The following is a 21,757-nucleotide window of genomic DNA, read 5'->3' on the forward strand; positions in this document are numbered from 1 at the left end:
ATGCAAACAGACGGCGTCGACTTTTCCCCTTTGTTTAACCAGAAGAGCGTATGCATGAATTTAATGTCCACATGATGATCAAACAGCCCTCGTGACGTGGACAGACAACCTCTATTATTCCCCGCTTTTATGGGACTATATTGGGACTTTATCGATACTTCTGTTTGTTTCTGTAACGCTGCCTGTCCGTCCCTGATTTCTTTTACAGTTTATTCCAAGAAACTTCCTTCCAGAAAAGGAACTAAAGCATTTTAATATAAACAGTGACGTTGTGATCAACCATTTTGATTTTCAGGCCTTAATAAGAATCCGTTTTTCAAAGATCCAGGTGTTTTCTTAATAAATGGATTTAAGTTCGAATGAAGTTATGTCCATTTATTAAGAAAACCTAAGAAATTCTAGGCGGCTGCATGTTGTTTGCAAAAAATTATTGCGAATTTTGGATTCTGACGCATGCTTGGTGTACGTGTGGATGCATTAACAGTCAATAAATAACAAGAAAGACAGAAATGGACGGGTGTTTTCGCACCACAAGCATAAAATCGAGGAAGGCGTAAATTAGGTTGAATATTGCAGGCTGCAAAGCATATAGCAATTAAATCTGTGCCAAGATTTTAGATTTCTCTGCATTAATAAACAAACGCAGCATTTTATATTGAGCTTCTGATCATGCGAAATAGTCATTCTTCAGGGCTGAATCCCTCTCCAAAGAGTAAAGTCTATTCGCCATCAGCACTTTCCATAATCACTCACAGAAATTCGGGGGGTGGAGGAGGATAAAACTGATCTCTCACCTTGACATATTTCCAACGCTATCGAGTACATCTCTGCCCTCGTTCGAAGGATATTATCTTTGACTTTGGACTAACATAATTCGCTTATGAATAGTACAGAGACAAGGAAATGGTGTACGGTACACTGGTGGAATCAAAATAACAGCGTCCGTCACCCCCCCACCCTCCCCCTTGTGGCACTCATGTGTGAGCAGTATTCACCGGAATTCCATTCCCAACATCTCTCCCGGAGAAATCCAGAAGTCATATTTCATCGACGGCTTAAAGCGAGATGATTATTATAATCAACCGTCACCCACGTGCTGCGAGAAGGCCCTTTCTGCCGCTCTCTGTAAGAATCTGATTGCCATAACAACAGCAATTTCCTTTGTTTAGAAGCCGCGTCCGACTTGACCTGGCAGATCGATGGAGCGTTGAAAATGTCCGTTGTCAGACTTAAAGTTGAAAGGTCTTTCGGGAGGGGTGGATCTCCGGATGTAGAATGAACAACGGAAAGTTCGCGGCATAAAGTTGTCTAATGTCGTCCGTATCTGTCGAGACAGACGTCAGCATTGTAAAGAAAATGTCTTGTTTCGGATACGGAGCTGTTACTGGAAAGAAAGAAAAATTCAGTAATGTTTTTTCATTCGGCAGATAGAAGAGCACTAGTTGGCGAACAGTCATATGTTTCATATAGGCTGTCCGTTGTGATTTCTTCGAGACTCGTGTACAGCGCATATTGTGCAGTGACGTAGTCACAAGTCCCGAAATTATTTAGGTGTTTTTCATTTGAAACGTGAATTGACAAGTGGACACTGTATTAAATTCAGCAGTGGACACAGAAGCCTCTGGTACTGTGGCAGCGAAAGATCTGGTACAGTATTGATCGCTTGATTGACACTAAATAGCGACTATCTTTGGTACCAGATATTGGATTGTACATTACAAAATCGTAATAATACAGCCCAGCCATGATGTTGACTGCACGTTTAATGCTGTAGCATATTGATTACACGTGTTGTTATAGAGCGTATCACGAGACAGCACGCGTCGAATCATTGTTTTCGTTCTACAACTTAGCGAATGGTTGTTAAAACAGAAACAGAATTAATAAAATGCATATTTAACAAATTACGTGTAATTTTGAGGCAAAAATGTTAAATAAAAGTTAAAATGAATACTGTCCATTGAGAAAATGCGTATTCAACAAGTTATGTGTACTTTACAGTGAAAAATGTAAATAAAGGTTAAAATAAATGGATTATGAAGAAAAATTGTTTTATTTTAATGAAATGGTTGTTTCATCAAACGATGAAAATATTGTAAACATTAACGACGCAAAATCAAACCGGCCACCTGATTTCACCCAGGTAGTTCCCACAAGATAGATATTTACATCACTGGAAGGATTCTATATCTTCAACTAACCTGAAACTGTTACTGTTATTTTTTTAAAGGAAAAACGGATTAATGCGATGTAAAAATCCATAAACAATGAGATGGACAAGAGAACGAGTTATTAATGGTTTTTATGCGTGGTCCACTTAATCGGAATTAATGAAGATATGTCTGTCTCTTTGAAGTGGTCATCATTAATATTTATGCAAATGTACACTGAAAACATATCGTTATTCAACAGAACCGATATGAATAAAGCTGTTTGTGACTTATGAGGCATGTTTTGGCTGTAATTTATCAATATTTAAGTATTGGTTAAATTGTATGTTATGTCTAGTTGTATGTCGTTTGGAACCCAATGAGATCGCGTGGCGCGTGCAACTACCAAAAGATAAAAAAACAACAATTGAATTCGTTCTAACAGACATTGGCCTTTTCTGACAAGCACGCGAACACCATATTTGCATTTGTTGCATTTCGTGCATAAAGACCGAGAAAACATATCGTTATAGAAAAACTGGGCAATTGTAGCAGACGCTACGTGCAACTCAGATGCATGATATCGATGCAAATTATCCATAATCTTCCTGTCTTAGTTCGTAATGGTTTAAGGAACAGAATTAAAACGCTGTTGGCTCTTTTCCTTCTCTTTATTTTCGATCTATATTTGGAGTATTTTTACAAGTTTGGAACTCGACTTTTATTTTTATTTTTCTGCGGATTCTTACCACTTTCAGTGCTAAGAAAGCATAGTGGAAGGAAAATATAACTAAATAGTGCGTAATAATTCAGCAACGATATAATGTCGCCAGAATCAGACGTAATTCAGCCGGGCAATTCTATTATATTAACCACTGCTGCGGTTTGTTTACGTTTCAGCGCTAATGTTCGTGCCAAAGCGAGGTACATACATTAACCCAAAGCGCTAGGTTAGACTCGTAAGACTCGTCGGTTTTCCTTGGCAAAGATGGATAGGTAATAGCCACCTTTTCGGACCCCAACTGCCGAAGTTAAAGTCCGGCTCTATTAGCCGTTATAAATTATGGACCTCACAAACAGCCACGGGTTTGAAATTTTAATGCGTCACATGTGAAAGCGGCTCTTGGCAGCGAAGGAGACGAGAGAAAGTATGAGTTGTAAATGTCGCGTTGCCGACAGTGCGGACGATCTGGTAGCCAAGGAGAAATGTATTGTCGAAAGCGGAATATTTTCGTGTTAAGAGGGATGGCGGGAGGCCAGGGTGGGGGGGGGGTCGTAAAAACGGATCAAATGGCGGAGTTCACGCGTTTATAAAGGATCCCAATTCGCCCTTTTTTGCATTTTGGTGCTCGAAGTTTCTCGTCCCGGTTTCCGAACAGCTTTTTTTTTTTTTTTTTTTTTTTTTTTTTTTTCGGCCAATAAGAGTCTTTAGCGCAACCTGTTCACACGCATTACCTGACACCTCGTGATCCGCGCGACCTCCGGCCATTCATCACGCACCTTTCATTACTGTAACCCGCACGTGACGATATGTGATTTTGCCGTATGTTTGTCCGTGCTATTGCTTTCCTGACGAAACGGATGTGGATTCCGACTCCGTGTCACCTTTGACTGTTCCGTTTTTCCCCAAAAAACATCGTACCCGGATTATGGTTTTGAACTCGGTTCCATTCGGACGATGATAAATAGCCTCAATAAGTTTAGCGGAAATTTTGACCTCGTTTAGTCTTCACAATTAATCACATTTCTCAAGTGGCAGCTGCATCTTTAACACGTTTGCTGTTGACGTTGCTTACTGCCTCCTCCTCCTCCTCCCAGGGGGAGGAAGAGGAGATTTGCCATTTGGAACAAGCAGATCAGTTCAAATTTTGTATTTGATCTTTCCAGAATCTCCCGAACTTGTATCAAAGAATGAATGGATCTTATCCATCTACTGAGAGGGATGTCCAACCCTTAGTGTCTTTCTCTGTCCAAATCAGTTAAATTTTTACATTTGATCTTTCCAGAATCTCCCGATCTTCTTCTTTTAGGCTCAGTAAAGGTGCACTGACCGGGTCACGCGACCTAGTCATAGGCCTCAAAGACGGAATGGATCTTCTCCATCTAAGGGATGTCCAACCCTTATTGTCTCTCTCTGTCAAGGGTTTTTGTACAATTCTTTTTTTTTAAGACGAAGATCCATCTATTTTACTATTTCCAGAATTATTTTGGTTCCCAACTTCCCTTCAGTTCACGCGCTGCGGTATTTTAAAACATTTCCGTTGTGCGGATGATTGAAAAGCAGATTCCAGAAAAAAATACTATTAAACTGGTGCGAAAGCAAAAAAAAAACTAATAGTAGTGCAAATATTTACGCGTAATCTTTCTTATTTTCCAAATTCCACCTTCCATAAATCTGAGGGAGGTAGGAACGTTGCAAACGCGTCTTATTTTCTCTTTCGCAGCTCCCTCTACGTTGCTTTTTTTCCCCCTCCCCGGCCTACGTCTCCGATGCAATCATCTACGGAGCTTTGGCCTTCTCCGCCGCGTCTGCCGTCAGTTTCCGTTTGCTATTCTCCCTTCAAATCATCAGACGGTCTTGTTCTCAGTGAAGTGTAGGTTGAGGTTCTCTGCATTGCAAATCAGAACGCAGTAGAAAGATGGTCATCAGTGTCCAGCGTAGCCAATGGCCTATATAAATTCCGCTCTGCTTCTCGTAATCCCATTCGGTGGGGATGACTCATCTTGACAGTCTCTCTCTCTCTCTCTGACTTATTTTTCGTCCCCTCTCATTAATTCGAACCTTCCTGCGCTGTAGGTACTTTTAAAATCGTTCCATTTCTCGATATCCGTACGCCACATTAAACACCATACATTGATAGTACACTGTTGACAGGATTTATGTACAACGGACCGTACCTGGAATACCAATCCCAGTATTCCTTCGCTCCCTTAGGGAAAGAAACATCGAGGGCCCTGTATATATTTATTTAAATTCTCGAAATGTTCTTACGCTTTCTCAACGATACGTACAAACTCCTTGGGCTATTGTAGCGGATATAATGGAAACAAACCTGTTCAAAAAAACGGAAGTAGCCTTCCCTGTATTGTCGGAATAATCCGGGGCCTTAACCTTCCACCCAACCATTCGCATCTTCCATCCATACTTATATTTAAAAGACGAAAACGTATGGGAGATTTCTTTTCTCTCTTTTGCTATATTTAAATAGTCCGCTTGAATTATACATCTTCTAGCGCGTGAACAGCACACAAGCAATCACTTCGACGCGTATATATATTACACGCTTCCAATAAGCGAACGGTGTTAAGCTTGCTGGGCACCCTCCTCCGAACGTCGTCAGAGGAAAAGTTTGCGTATAAATAACCTAGAATTTGGTTCCGTAAGTTGTTTGCACGCTCCTGTACTCTAAATTTAAAATGATCTATTTTCCCCACACACACTCTTCCCCTGAACCCCACTCTTCCCATATCACGCGCACGTATTTACATTCTTCACAAATGTAGAAATATTTCTTTAGATTTAAATTTACGCATCGAAATAGGACATTACTATGGCCACACCACTCGGGTTTCTTGATACGTATTCGTTTGCTGCAAAGATGTACAGATAGAGTTTATCATTCCACCTTTCCTGTTTTTATTCGGAACATAAGCAACTTTCTCTATATCACGATACACAGAGACATTCTCTGTTGATCTTGTAGGCGTGTTTACCTATTTGGTTACGTCTAAAATCCCCACAACAATGAGAACGTTTCGGGGGTAGATTGCGCAATCTTTCTTCAGCGCCGAAAAAAAATTAAACAGTAAGAGAAATTAGAAACAATTAGGCAATCATAAGAATTACGAATGGCTAGTAATTCACTGGCGAAGTTTTTCAAAAGTCAAACATTTTTGTACTAATATGCCCAAGAGATACATGCATATATACCTCGAAGTCTTCCATCATCATCTGGAAGAGAGAAACTTCTATGAGCCTTTATTAAATCGTGCCCCTGTTAGTCAGTTTCGGGAGAAGGTTGCGTGGTTTCTTTCACCTGGAAAGTTGGGTTTTTCATCCAGCAAAATAGACAAAATCAAACATTGGTAAAATTAATCAGGGATAAAAACACGTCTGCAAAACTAAACTAATTTTATTTAGTCCTCCCCGTTGAGACAACTTACAGCATTAGTTTCGAAGGCTGTGCCTATTGTCTTGGTCACGTATCAAGAAAATATCCAAAACGGCAAGACCATTGCGTAATCTCTTTACTGAATCATCCTCAGTGTTTCCAGTCTTATCAGGAAGTGTTTTAATAGGTAAATAAATTACCTGTGTACAATTATTTTACTCCAGAGGGCTACATACAAATAAGGATCGCATAGTTATTGCTAGGGTCTACCTTACCATTGTGGTACAGCTGTCGGAAACCTTCCCCGTGATGATCCTGATAGCATTGCCCAAAGAGACCATTACTCATATTTATGACATCATCCTATCACAATAAAGTAATAGGTAGGCTGGATGTAATAGGCATGAACAAGCAAGTTCACCTGCGTACTTCAGGCACACCTATTAATAGAATCCCTCTACCCCAACCACTTTAATTAGGCTGGCTGTTAATTATGCGACTGTTATCGCGGTGGTGGTGGTACATCCTTTTTACAGAACACAGGCAACATAAAGGCCACATATTGGATTCAAATGCGTTACGTGTGGAACTCTCGCAGTGTCCACTTGTCCTGAATTAGCGTTGGCTGTATTAAAAACGTACGCAAGCACCAGCAGAGTACTGGACTTGGACAGTACCTTGTAATGCATGCAAACCAACAGTTCCCAGTATTGTGGCAATAAAATATCAATTGGTCCCATACATTTCATGACGTCTCTCCTCATACAGGTAACCAGATCTTGCAAGAGATATTCATTCTCTTTGAATAACCGCCTTTGTTCGCCTGAATTAACAGCAGATTTCTGGATGCAGGGGGCCCAGTGTAGTTTCCCACGAACCGTAAATCCTGTTCACATACTTCATCTCCACTCCTTAGCGCTCTTTGAGTAACCTACAGATGAGATTCTTTTTGTCGCTAAAATAAAGCATATTAAACTGTCACCTCAGTAGAAGTCAAAGATCTCAGCGATGCATCATAACCCAGAACAGTTTAACTTTCCCATGTCATACCATGGGAAAGTTGTATCTCATAAATGTAATCCAAATCTTTACACGTGGTAGATAAGATGAACAACAAGGCAACATTCCTCTTTCAACTACTTAAATATTTTTTCAGGTAATATCACGCCTTCGGTATATCAATAATCATGAGTCCTGTGGAAATTTACACCACGAAATCTGAGAAAGAATCGACTTTTACAAGAAAGCTTAAGTCCTTGTCTATAAATATGATTGAAAAAAAATTTGGTTTTGTGATAATCTCACAAATGTCTATATCTTATTTGTTTATGTCCAGCTCAATACAGTGAAGTTCAGAAGAAATTTTAAGTAGCCAACCAAAAGGAAAACGTGGATGTCACGAAATTGGAGCATCGGTCCATCGTCAAATTATTGAAAAAAGAAAGGGAATGGACCAAAAGTTATTCATGAACGCATGACAGCAGAACATGGTGAGTCTGCCCATTCTGAATAACGGATATAATTTTGGTCTAAGCAATTTAAATTGGATCCAGAATCCATAGAAGATGACCTAGCACAGGATGACCAACGGAAATGACAATTCCAGAAAGTATCAAAAACTGTGTGTGTGTTCTGAAGTTGATTTTCTGTTTGCTGGACGAAAAACCTGAGTTTCCGGGAGAAAAGACCATGATATCCTCTCTTGAGACAGACTAATTCAGCCACATTGTGAAAAAGACCCGTAAAAATTCCTCGCGTCATTGACGGGATTGAATAGAATTGTCTTTACCCCACCCAGTGTGGGAAGGACTGTGATTTTACCAACCCACGACGGCAGGAGTTCAAGCAATTGAAACACCATAGGTCACTACCACCTAAAAAAATTCAGAACGCAATCTTCCACCGAGAAGATTATGACCACCATTTTGGGATATGGGAAGAATTACTTTGACATACGACATGCCACTTAAGAAAACAATCACTGAAGATGCCTGTGCTGCTGTTCTCAAAAATTACGAAAGATCAGAGAAGAGGAAAAATGATATGAGGTGGTTTGCTTCTTCACGACAATGTTTCTGTACATAATGCAATTGCTGTCTTAGAAATTGTGGATAACAGGAATTAAACCACCCGCCTTATAGTCCAGGACTGTCCCTAGTGATTATTTCTTTTTCTACTTTTTAATCTTACTGTGATAAGATTAAAACCCATCTGCGTGGGTTTTAATCTTATCACTGGTGGAAACACCTGGATAAGAGTTATAAGTATGCACTAATATGGTGTTGGACCACCCTTTGCTTATAAAACAGCTTTTATTCTACTTGGAATAGTTTCAAATAAATCTTGAACTGTGTTATGAAGAATATTGGACCATTTTTCATTCAGCAAGGAAAAAAATTACCACTGTACTTTCATAAATATGCCATACAGCCATTACAAAAACTACAACTTTCATCTCAGGTATTTCCATTATTTGGTCCACCCCCCTGTATTTCAATTCCGTAAATACAGTAGATTTGGAACAACTTTTAGGAGATCAACATTCAGCGATGGCCCACCTACGAGTAGTAAACCCATATGATGTCCATCAAAGCTGTAATACTTAAGTAGTTTTAATAATTTGTGAGTCATCTGCTACATAACATTTATTTCCAGTAAATTGAACTAATCTTAACTTTGTTGATAAATCCCCCTCTCCAAAACAGATAGTATAATATTTTATAAGGAATTGGTACTTTCTAGCAGAGAGCAATTCTCTAAACTGTATTTGATATTTCAGGAATTTAGGATTCTGGAATTATTCCAGTTGATGGGTATATGGTCCTCGAACAAAAAACAACAAAAACAATAGAAAAAATATCCGAGGGATGAAGAGTCGGTAATGTCAGTTAACTATGGAAAATTAATAATCCTTTCGACAAAACCTTAGCAATTAACGTCCAGCATCTTTCTTTTGCTACTGGTCAAGTGGAAAGTTGTTCTGCAGATCGTCTTTGGGTGATGTCTCTATTGGAGATCTTTAAATGGACTTATGCAAACTTTAAATTAAGATGAATGCATGAAATCAATATCACTGTTTCTTGAGGCTGGAGCTCATAAAAGAAAGGCTGAAAAGACTCAGATTCTGTTGATAGCAAAGACAGCTGCCAAGATATCCAAGCCACGTGAGTGACATTTATACGATAAGGGGTAAGTTAATAATTGGTTTCAGTGGTTGGGAAAAATCCTTTTGCTTTTTATCGCTGCCCTTGAACTAGGGGCTATCAACAAGGAAGTCTGCATTTTAGCCACCAAGAGGTTTTTAACCTCCTGTGGGACGAATCTTCAATAAATAAATACCGAAGTTGCCTTCGTGGATTAAGCATATTAAAGGAGAAAAACTACACGCTGGGAAGTGCAAACTTTTTGTATAATGGCTACCGGACTTAACAAAGCATTTCCTTGCCAATAGGAAGGAAATACCTGTGGACAAGTGGCCTTCAGGAGGGTTGTAAATGCTGTAACTTGTTTATCGTGACTCAGGAATTAGGTTGTTATGAATTTTATACGCATTTATTTTTAACCCACTGCCACTGAATTTTGTTTTCTATTCCTCGCCTTTATTTTGAAGTTTTGATTATTCGGAAACTTTAACATAATTCAAAAAAAATTCAGAAGATTATTGAGCTGCATTTCCGATACATTTCTATCTCACTCTCGAAGGGGGAGAAACGCCAAAGACTGATGGCCTTTACGAAAATGGAGGAGTACGATAAAATAAAAAGGGCTCTTTCTTTTCTCTCCCTCTGCAATCTGGCATAATGAGGACAGCCTTTGCACCGACGCCACTCGAAGGCACACGGCTGAGACGCAGATTTCCCGCGCTTTTACGGTTGTTTTGCGAAATTCCAGTAGCGCCGCTGTTACCAACCTCTCGGTAGCTGTCGCCACAAGCTGGGGCCACGCAGCGCGTGACGATTTTTTCCCTGACACGCCAGTGTAACAGCGGCAGTGTCGACTCTCGCACCCCACCAGACGCTAAGCCTTCAAGCCTGCGCTGCTGCTCCGGCGGACGAATGTTTCCATGCACGAGGTGGGCGGCCAACATTCTTGCGTGTGTACCGCCGGGAATCAGGGATTCCTGGCATGTCGTTGTTGTCACCGTGCTGTGTCATTGCATGGGCAGGAAGATGATGTCGCACGAGGTCAGGGCTTTGTGATGTAGATTTCCCTCTCAGCTGGTGTTGTTTTCTCCCCCTCACTTGCTACCTCACCTAACGATGCCTTCCACACTAAATCCAGTGTGTTAACAGTTCCTAAAGTTTCATCAGCGGCTGAACCGGGTTCAAAACAATTCTGTGTAGTGTTAATTCCAGTGAAACTATGTCGTTCTGTCATGGTCACGTGTACTTGTGTTTCTTGTGAGTGTCTGTTAATTGCCACAGAACACATCGCGAAGAAGAAGTAGCAGCGAACCAAGCGAGTTTCTTCGAGTGATAAACTTTAACCAAACGACAGGGACACCCACCAGGCGGTTTTTCAAAACCCCAAGCTACCTCAGGCGAGGTCTTTAATGAAGAACTTGAACAACTTTTCTCTACCTCAATGTTGAGTCTAGAACACTTCGGCTCAGGTAACTTTCTTATTATTTCAGGATATATAAGCAATTTAGTGGTTTTCACACTAAATCGTAAAAACATTTTTTTTAAAATGTATTCGTTAGTTAACTATTGATTCTATTAATTGTAGTTGAGGATAAATTAAAGAATTATAGATGAACATTTAGGTATTTGAAGTAATATCGCGGTAACAATAAATATTTACAGGCATGGAGCTTTTGTTGGACATAAAATTATTTATACGGACGAAAGTTGCACTAAGTATATTACGAAAGGATCAATTTGTATATACTTGTGTATGTGTGCGTGTATATATACATAATACAGGCAATATCTGCATTTTACTTTTAATAATCTGACGAAACCGAAAATGCGAATGATGAAAAACTTTATGCGAGCAAAAGATGTTTCTAATGGTGTACAAAAATTAAGTATTAATTAAGAAACTATTATCACCCCATGCTTGAGAATGATATGTAAATATCATTCTTAGTTTTTGCTCATCTTAAATTACGAAAGTTATTTACCTTAAGGAATTTTTTTATCCTTAAGTTTCATAGACACTTTTGCATTGTCTGTCCCACTGCCAAATTATATAACAGGGAAAAAATTACACCCTTCAGACCTTTTGTTTTCTATTTATTTATTTATCTTTGTATACACTTTTCGTGCAAATAAAAAACCCTAACTGTACACCGGCTTTAAATTTGTTTTTTGATTTTCACGGAGATAGAAAAAAAAAAAAAGTGGGAATACCATTATGAATTTAACGCAGAACTACCCCCAAAATCAATTGCACTGTTCCGTAAGCTAGCTAATATATACCCGTGTACGTTTTTTACCTTTTTTTTCATTCGCCTTTCTTTTGGTAAAGAAACACATCGCGCCGTATATTGCATTAAACAAAACGGAGACGCTGCAGTGTCTCATTTCGTAGCACGTGGAGCGAAGTTTTTATCTGAACGCCCAGCCAGTTGTTTCAGCTGGGCCAACATAGCGCTGTGTAGTGCTGGTGGCGGAGGAGCTTCGGTGATATAATACGGTGCGCGCGCTGCTGAATTTACAAGTGTGCTGGGGAGGGAGGTAGGTGGGTGGGGGGGAAAGGAAGAGAGAGAAACCATGGCGAACGCAGTGCTCGGGACATTCCGTAGTCATCGTTAACTTCCGTAACACCCGCGGCGATAATGCATCTTCAGTGTTTCGACAGTGGGTCGCTGTTTATCTTTCGCATCCATAACAGGTAGCCCAGTTTACGAACGACTACTAAGCAGTATTTGCAGGTGGAGCTCTCTGAGACGTCTTAGTGATTTAAAACATGAAGATTCATAACCATCGTTCAAATTTCCAGTTAATTTCGTTGGAGAACGTTTCGAGAGATTGCTAATCGAGTATTTTGAACTGCAGAGAAATGTAGTGGGTGGTGCATCCCATTTTGATCTGCCTCGATACGAGTGTAGTTTAAAGAAGTGGTTCCTTTTGATCATGGCGTGATATTTTCGCTTAAATGTTTTTTGCGTGCCATGTACACTCGCTGTCTTTATGCTCCGGTAATAAATTTTAAAATTCAAATGATTTGTGTATAAAAAAAAAATCTTTATTGTTATTTTATAAAAAAATTGTATATTTACAAATATACTATGGGTACACGCAAAGTGATAAAAACTCTGCTAGTGTTTTGTTTCTTGTATCAGTTCCGTTCCAGATATTCTGGGGTCCTGGTCTTCCTATAGAAATTAAACAAAAAAAAAAAAAAACTATCGGCCTATTTTATAACGCTCAACATTTCACTTAAAGAAGTTTAAGCTACTTATTTTTTTTTTAACTTTAATAATTTAAACCATTTCTCTGTTCAAAGTTTTAAAATGGTATCTATACACGTGATGGTATGCAGACTTAAATAGCATCCATGCGTTTTCCGACTAGGCACAGTAGTACACGCGTTTGAGGTCACAATGGTACTAGCCCATATGACCCGTATCGTATTTTGAGTATTTTTTTTTTTTTTTTTTTAGATAGACCCAGGAACACATTGTTAAGGGGGCATATATCCCCTCTGAAAAAGCCCCTGCGTATGACTGCTAAGTACAGTGCTGCTCCTGTATTCTGCCTTTTTAATTTCACTGAATATAAACAAAAAATATATAAAAATAACTGTCCTGGAATATAAACAAAATTGTTTATTTATTATTATTTTTTTGATAAGTCGCAAACTGTCTAAAGGTTAGAAATATCTGGAATAATTCAGCGAAAATATCCGTATACCACATTGTATCTAAAATAATAATATAGTAATCCTAATGTCTCGTACAAAATTTCAAACAGTAATGCGCATGCTCAGTATTCATTAACTTTGTATTTAGAATGTTTATTTAAAAATAATTAAGAGAATATTATTTAAATCGGCCTGATTTTATTTTAAATACGCAATCCAGAAAGTATTAAACAAAAAGAGCACACCTATGTTGCTTTAGAAACGCATTCAGTGGTTAAGTGACGGTTTTATTTTCATCCCTTCCTTCCAAGCCTAAAATAGGGACCTAAATGTGACCTTCAAGGTATGAAGTCTGCTCAAGTAACCCTCTAAGACATATCACATTATTTGCATATTGTATAAATAAAATGTTTTAAGCATGCGCACACTCTACACTTAAGTTTGCGCATGCTTAAAGCAGAAAATAAATGCGGTTTATTCATTGGTACTAACTTTTGCATTCTTATTCGGATATTTCGTTTAAAACTTTTAAGGAAAGAGCGCGAATTATTTTGTACCTAACAGGAAATGTTTACTGATTTCAAAACTGGCGCATGGAAGTTAAAATGTAAAGCGTCCTAATTTATCTTGTAGTCTAGACGTGTTTCCCCGCTAATATAGTGGGTTTCAATGCCCCCGAGAAACATAAACCATCCGCAACTTGAAAGCTGTCTACAACCTAAAGCAGGTGTCTTTTTTTCTTCGATATCTTTCAGCGGAGCGACCATATAAACATAAAGAAACACCCTGGGCCATAGCGACCAGGTGGATAGGCAAAAACTACATCCATATGATCAAGCTGTACACCGCTGGGAGAACTTCCACCCCGTAGCACGTGGCTGAGCATGTCGTGGCTTCATCACTGGCTAGCTGCCTTGCTCCGTAGATCGTTCAGGACCAGAAGATATTGATACTGGCCAGCCAAGTCGATAGTGATGGGGGCTTCCATAGGCACGTTCCCGCTGTATGATGGGGATAGAAAAATATTGATGTCTGACATTTTTGATGGAGGGATGCAGTGCAACTACTCTCTCTGCCTTCAATTTAGCCTCCTCCTTCTGCCTGCATCTTTCACTTCGTCAGACTTGGTAGCTTGTGACATTTTTTAGAGATTTCCTTCCCTTTTGTTTAATTCAGAATACGCACCACGAAGATTAATACTCATCCATCCTTCCCTTTAAATTTTATTTCTTCTAAAAAAAAACCAAAACTACCGATATCATTATATACGTTTGTCCAAACGTTGTATTTCGAGCGCCCTCTTTAATATTACAATTATTGTTAATGACAGTTATTATATAACTGTCATTAACAATAATTGTAATATTAAATAATTGTAATAATTGTGATATGCTAGATTTTCAGTGGTTTATTTGAAAAAAAATATTGAAATATTTAACATCAGATTCAATTTTCGAAAAAAAAAAATAACTAAACAATATGTATATTTTTCTTTAATAATTTATAAACAGCTACTGGTAAATATCTAAACATAGCTTTTAGAACTGTGTTATGATCATTTAATCGTGCGAGTACAACGTTCTGTTAATATAGAACAGTTTTTAATAAACGAAGACAGATAAACAGTCTCGATCGACATCATAATGATGGTTACGAACGTTCTGAATTGTACAGTAAGATGGGATCAATCAGATGAGTGTAAACACGTTTGGGATGAATCTTCAGGGTTTTAGATAGCAGTTCTAATGTGAGGAAATACTATTTCATATAACTAAACATTCAATTTTTCAAAATGAATCTTAGCAGTTATTTTCCTTAACGATCGTGCATCTGTTTATTTATTTACATTTTTGCACGTCATCCCACAGGGCACGCAGGTCCTAAAATTTGGCTGCATAATCAAGGAATTACATAGAATTTATACAACTTAACAAATCTAATGAAATGATGTTTATTTCTTATACATGGCTGAGTTAATCTAGAGGTGATAAATAAACACAATTTGGATTAATAAATAAACTCAAATTCTCTAGTTGGTTTGCCATTTTTGCTGGTCGAATTAAACTCGATATTCCGGGGAAAAAAACCTTGTTAACGTAGCCTGAGACCAAGCCACGGTGAAAAATAGTCCACCATTGAGTGGATTCGAACCAAAACCTTTTTCACTCAGTGTGGAAGGATGGTGATTATAACCACTGTTCTACCTCCAAGGAATTACTGTAAGTTTATCTAGAGACGGCTAATCCTGTATGTTGCTTAAAACTTATGTTCCAGGGTTCTGAAATATTACATACACTTTTTGACACTTAAATATTTTTGGAGATTTTAAATATTTTTTCCAAAGAAGGGATAGAAATCATTGTCATCCAATTAGCTCGTCTTACAAGCGAATGCCTCTGTTTCCTTGAGATCAAGTATCCTTAAGCTAATGAAAAGAATCTCTCAATAGTCATCTTTTATACTTTATTCCTTCTGTCTGTTTAATCGCCTTTGCAGATGACGTTGTCTTGTTTATGAAGGCCCACGAATCATGGAACAGAATGCCAACCTAGCAATAAACACCCTGCAGCAATGGGCAAAAACCCACAAATTAGCAAAATCAACTCAATCAAATCAAACTAAAATTACAAGAAAAACAATAGCTCTGGTTACTGAACTTAAATACCTAGGCATAACGTTTAATGTCAAGCTGTACCAACTAGGACTGACTCAAGACCCTAAATGTACTTATGGGGCTGATGAGGATTTGGCAACCATTCTTTGATTGACTCAATTACCACAGTCACAGAAGCATAATAATGACAAAACTAGATATCTAAATATACCTGGATTGACCAAAATAACTGAACTGCGCAAATTGATCTTGGAACCCTGCCTCTTTGTGTTCTCTGACCTACGCTAGTGTACATGGTCTAGTACAACTAGTTAAGAATGTGATGTGTGCATAAGTTTGTTGTCCCCGCATGTGGGTTGTATATATGCATGTTAAATTTTATAAGTGTGCGTGTTAGGATGTGTAAATTGAGAATAAATCTATGTTTGTTTTCTATGAAAGTTTCTCGTGTGGGGTGAATGTATGTACAGTACTTCTTTGCTTTTGCCCCCTCACCTCATGGGAGTTGTCTGTATGTATGTTATATTGCATAAGAGTGCGTGATAGAGATGTATAAATGTTGATTGACTGATATTGTCAATGTTAAGTGTCTGAATATATGTGCACTCTGGATATGTTTCAAAAATTATCAGACCTTTGTACGTTCAGGTTAAGATGTGAAATAGTGGTATGAATGGTTGGCCACGTGTGCAAACTGTGCTGTGACCAAATAAATGCTTGTGATCTGTTACAAAAAAAAAACTCTGCCAGGGATGTTATATTTAGGAGCGCTTGTGATCTAGTCTGTGTGCAAGGTGAAGGATGAAAAATAGGGCAAATGCGTAGGAAAAAGATGTAAATTGTTTACCAGTTTGTTCCCGAATATATGCGCAAAAAGTGTGCTTGTGTGACAGGCACGTGATGTGCTTAGTTTACTGACAGCCCCCCCCCCCTAACTTGAGTGCAGTGGGGGATTTTCATTGTACAAATAGCTGGGTAGCGAATCTCCCCAAATAGGGAGCTCTCACCCTAAACTGTATTCCCCCAGTACCTGGAGCTTGCCCAACTTTCTCCCCACCTCCCACCATACAAAACTTTTCGCAGTGAAAGTACTGGGGTGCTCCCTACCACCCTAGTACTTTCACTGCTCTTCCCCTTCGTGGAGCGTTGGTTTTTCCCTCTATAGGGGTGGATGATAGAAAGACTTCCAACCAGGAAGTCTTTCTATCATCCACCTCCTTTACCTTCATCTATACTCCATCAATCACACTATTTTCTCTGCATTCCTTTTCAACAAAAAAAAAAATTTAGAGGGTCTTCCATCGCACTCAGGCGAAGCCAGGGTTCACCCAACCAGAGAACTTTATCCCTATTGATACTAAAGCTACTAAACAAAGGATCGGTGTTGTTCCACGGGTCCTGGGCTAAGAGGACAGATGAACTACATAAACCACATATCACTCACATTATCTGACCTTTACAGGGGTATGTATTCAACACGAAAGAACTGATAGTGGAGTTGAAGGAAACCACTGGTGCAGCTAGACCCTAAATACGGTGTAATAATATATTCGTTTAGTGATCCCTAAATGGAATAGATGTTGGCTCCACGAGAGACTGGGATCTATTTTAAATTAAATATTGAGAAATTCTAAATAAATAAATCTTTATTATTGTAGAAGAGACTTGTCAGGCATTACCTACAATAATACTTGATACGGCGGGCAGGTAAGGATTTAACGTTCTTTTGAAAGAGATCAGAAGAATCTTAATCTTGATACTACGACATCTTCAGCCTTCTTAGGGTCAAAATGTCCAGTCCTTGAAATGATATTTCAGTGAGCTTGGTGTAAGTCTCCCGAGGTCGTTTTGACTATCTCTTGTAATTTTGCGGCCGGTTAGATTTTTCTTTCATCCTCTATTTCTTTTTCAACATCGCCTTATGTAAAACACTGGGATTGGGTCTCAGAACCTTTCAGAAGATCCTCGAAATCCTCTACTTTGTTCAAAAGACTCGATTAGGTCAATAGTGACACATTTTCTGGAGCCATTGAAATTATTCAGTAGAAAGTAAGCTCCTTTCAATTCGCCGGCTTTTCATCCTCGAAATATGAAGCTGTTAATAAAGATTTTTTTTAATACCAAGGAATTATTATTTTTCAGAAAATATTCATAATACAAATACTCCTAGAGTCTAATACGGTTAAAGTCCTTTTTCCCATCTCTTTGTCTGTCAGTTCAGGAACTCCAGCCCAACTTCGATGCCCACCCCCATTAGTCATCCGTACATCTCCACTTGTTCCGAAAAAGTTCCACTGCTCTGGCTATCAATCCCTCTGAAGATTTTCCAGTCAAAGAATTGATATTAAAATACTGACCGTAGCGATAGGCAGTGTGCCTCCGGGGTTATTAAGATATCTATTATAAGCGTTCGTTCCCTGCGTCACAGAGCGGTCGACACTTCTTTTTTTGTGCCTGGATACGCATGCACGAGCACAAATCAATCATAATTTTTCGAAAGCTGAAAATTCGTTAAGGGAAAAAAAGAGGAACAAAAAGGAGGGTGAGACTGTCTGTCGATATACGTCCACAGTTGATAACAACCGCAGATTTTTCCCAGTGCATTTATATTTTTGCCTGTTTGCTGTTTAGTAATGTTTTGATAATAAGTATTTTAAGGCTTATTTATATATACTGTTTTTCATTTTTCTAACCATGAAAAACGCCCAAAATTGAAATTAAAAACATTAGCCATCAGCAGAGTCTTTCTAAAAGTTTTCTAACAGGCCATTCGAAGAATGGCCTGTTGAAAAACCTTTAGCCTTTACGTTTATTAAAGAGGGGTCGACATACATCAAATCTCTGAAGATCCAGAAGGCCATAAAAATATATACGACTTGATATGATTTTTTTGACATAAATCGGCTAATGATCAGAGTTGATATACCAGCAATAATTCATACTTTAATCATTACTTCACCATGCAAGTTGAAGTCCATCGCGAAGCCTACATACCTAATTATAAAGAAGGTGGTGGTCCTTTATAAGGCTTGGATTTCATTGTCGGAATGCCCAACCCGATATCTTTGCATATACGGACGATTTAAAATGACAACATAGTCTGGTTCAACCCACGTTCTTTGGTACTCAACTGGCCAAGCAGTCACCCAGAAGTTTCAACCTTACCTCACTTTAATTGGGTAAAACCAAGACTGCCCAGTTGTTCATCTCCAGAAAAAGATCGCGGAATAACATTAGAGTAATCATCCTACAACCTGATCTCGATAAATCCTGGTAAGAAAAGTCATGAAACTCGCAGAAACATGTAGAATCAAAGGAGACATACAGTTGGGTTTGTATAGGACAAGTGCCTTCAGCGGATATTTTCTGCTTAACTAGAAGCAACAAAATAATGAACTAATGAACTACGAATACTGATTTAACTGGGTTCAGTGGTCTCGAGTGACATAATCATTAAAAAACAATAAGTTATCTATAAATTGTAAACTGAGATCAGTGAAGCATCACTCAGACATCTTTAAAGCGGATGGACAGAAAAGTTGAGTGAGAATTTTTATGGCTTGATTGCAACAGAAAAAGTTCCAATAAAAAAGTAATCTGCAGCCCTTGTCAATCCACTGCCGGATGGAAACCTTCTCAACAAGTCATGTTGAGAGAAATGGACCATGCGCACGTTTGCAGATCAGTCCCAATTAGTTCGTGTTAAATCATATCCGTTGCAGGCCACTGACAAAATATAAATACAAACTCTGTATGAGAACATACAGTATCATAAAACGAAGGACGCATGTGAAAACCAGTCTTCCCCAGGGAAGACTGGTTCTGGCAATAAACATAATAATAATAGAACACAATTCGTTACTAGTAAACATGAATGGCAAGTTGAAGAGAAATTAAAAACTAGACAATGCTCCTATTGTCTTCATGTCCGCATGCTTTGTAACAACTCTACTTCCAGTGGACGGGTTTTCTATGAAATTTTATATTTGGGTCTTTTAAAAAGATTTGTAGAGCCCATTTCAATTTTCATTAAAATCGGACCAATATAAATTCTGCAATTTATCATCTTTTTTCATGCATATCACGTAGACCATCCAAATATTATAGATAAAGCACTGCATATTGTTTCTTGTCATTTGCTGTTTGGAAGAATGAATGTGGTATTTTAAGTTTAAGATGGTAGACCACTTCCCCCTCGTTTTTTTCTATGTCAAGAGGAAAGACCTCTTGACCTAATACTATACAAATTTGTATGTCGTATTCCAATACACGATACTCTGGGTGCTATGTGGTATTAGTGCCACTTAAGCATGAATATGTAGAAAATGATCAATAAAAATATATTCAAAACAAATGCAAAGCTCAAAAATAAAACGTACGGAAATCAAAGATATAATGAATTAAGTTCTGCCGTGTAATGTGCATATATCTGTCTGTCTGTCCATTTAACGCCGAAGTCGTTGGTCAACGGTGTATGCCAAAGTTACTATGGAAACGTAGCATATTGGATATGGAGTGAGATATTTTAGGTAGATGGAGAACCCAGTTTAATTATGATAAGTGGTATATTAGGAGTAGTGTTTTTTTTATCCTGTGTCCACAGATATCGTACAGAAGTATACCATTGAATCCACATCATCTACAGAACCTGCCAATGCAGTATAATATCTGCATCGCTTGTAATTGTCACTAGCGTCCACTCAACTACAGCGGTTGAGTGAAAAAAGTGTCACTACGAATCCGTTCACAATCTCTTCTGAATTTAATGGAAAAACATTTAAGCACAATGTTTTGACTTTTAATCAAAATTAAAAGCAACTAGGGAGAAACAAAAACCGCACCTTTAGGGCGACTCTTTGGCGGATAGGTTTGAGTTGCCATTTAAGATCAATCCGTTTCCTAAAGTTCTCCCATTCGTCTATTTGTAGTAAAAATTGCTCTGAATGCAATTACATACGCAGCGGGCTCTGAGAAGGAAGTATTTTGTTTGCATAAAATCATAAATATCTGATGGAATACGAAAGTCCTTTTTGTTCCTTTCTTCTTTCGCAGTGTATTTGAAAACGTGACATAACAGCTGAAAAAGGAGGAGGAGAAAAAACCTCAAATTTCAAACTCAGGGCTTCCATGCTTCTTTGAACTTTCGCTACCGTAATTACCACATCGAATGACATCACAAAGATTGGATTCCAAACGGCGAAGATCTTCGACAGAAAATATTCAGCAAAGAGTTATCAGCTATGATGGACTGAAGTGTCATCATCTACCACCCATTTCTGGATTGCGCCTACTAAATATTGCCTTTATGTGTAAAACTTTAATATTTGCATACTTTCGGGAACCGGTTCGCTATATGGAAAATGGCAGTTCTTAGCGGATGGCCGAAGCGGCGACGTTTGCCTCGTAGAAGTGAGCACCAACTTCCAGAAATATTGCTCCGCAGCAGTAGTGGCACCAGAGCCGTATACTGCCCATCGCCAGCTCTATCACTCCCCGTCGTTGTCCATCGGGTCATTAAACTTTATGGCTTGCACTTTAGTTATGACTTTGGCGTTACGTGTGGCTATTGGAACAGCCGTTATTCCGTCTCCTCGTGCCGACCGCTTCTCCGTGTAATCCTCCGTGCCTGGTTTCTTGGCCCACAGGAGCAGCGGTTACGACTCTCCTGTGTCCGGCCAGGAGTGTTGGAATCCGATAAAGTTAAAGTAGGTGCGAGTGGGAGGATTTGACCAGTATCACCTCTGCTGTCTGCCCAAATCTCTGCGGCATCCGATGCCCCCTTTATGGATGTCCCAATTTATGTCGTTATGTATGTGAACACCCGCGCCGTTTCTCCCTTCCTAGGAAACTATTGTAAAAATTTGTGTTTATTGCCAGGCGAAATATGGAGAATATCTAAAAACTTGCCCGCTATGGCCACTCGAAGAATTGTGGTGAATGGTAATCTTTTCTAGTTCCGTGCTCTGTCGTCTAGATGGGCTAAGGCAGTTACTGTACCTGTTCTATATTGATATGTATGAGAATGCGACCGTTTGCACGATCAGTGAAAAATTTGTGTTTATTGCCAAGAG

General features: G+C 38.8%; 1 protein-coding gene across 4 annotated transcripts in view; it reads left to right on the forward strand.

Moving 5' to 3' along the window:
• The window catches only part of LOC150074998 (uncharacterized), a 381,296-nt gene that overhangs the window by 129,296 nt on the left and 230,243 nt on the right, over positions 1–21,757 (forward strand). Inside the window, exon 1 of one of the 4 annotated variants that reach the window (XM_090388220.1) lies at positions 10,804–10,874. The exons of the other annotated variants lie outside the window; for them this stretch is intronic. Coding sequence (XP_090244346.1) covers positions 10,847–10,874 — 28 coding nt within the window. The 5' untranslated portion in view covers positions 10,804–10,846. Of the gene's footprint in view, positions 1–10,803; positions 10,875–21,757 lie in introns of those variants that run through there. 4 annotated transcript variants of the gene reach the window in all.

This window comes from Mastigoproctus giganteus, chromosome 14 (genome assembly GCF_048544385.1).
Source record: "Mastigoproctus giganteus isolate SK-2022 chromosome 14, ASM4854438v1, whole genome shotgun sequence".
NCBI classification, from domain to species: domain Eukaryota; kingdom Metazoa; phylum Arthropoda; class Arachnida; order Uropygi; family Thelyphonidae; genus Mastigoproctus; species Mastigoproctus giganteus.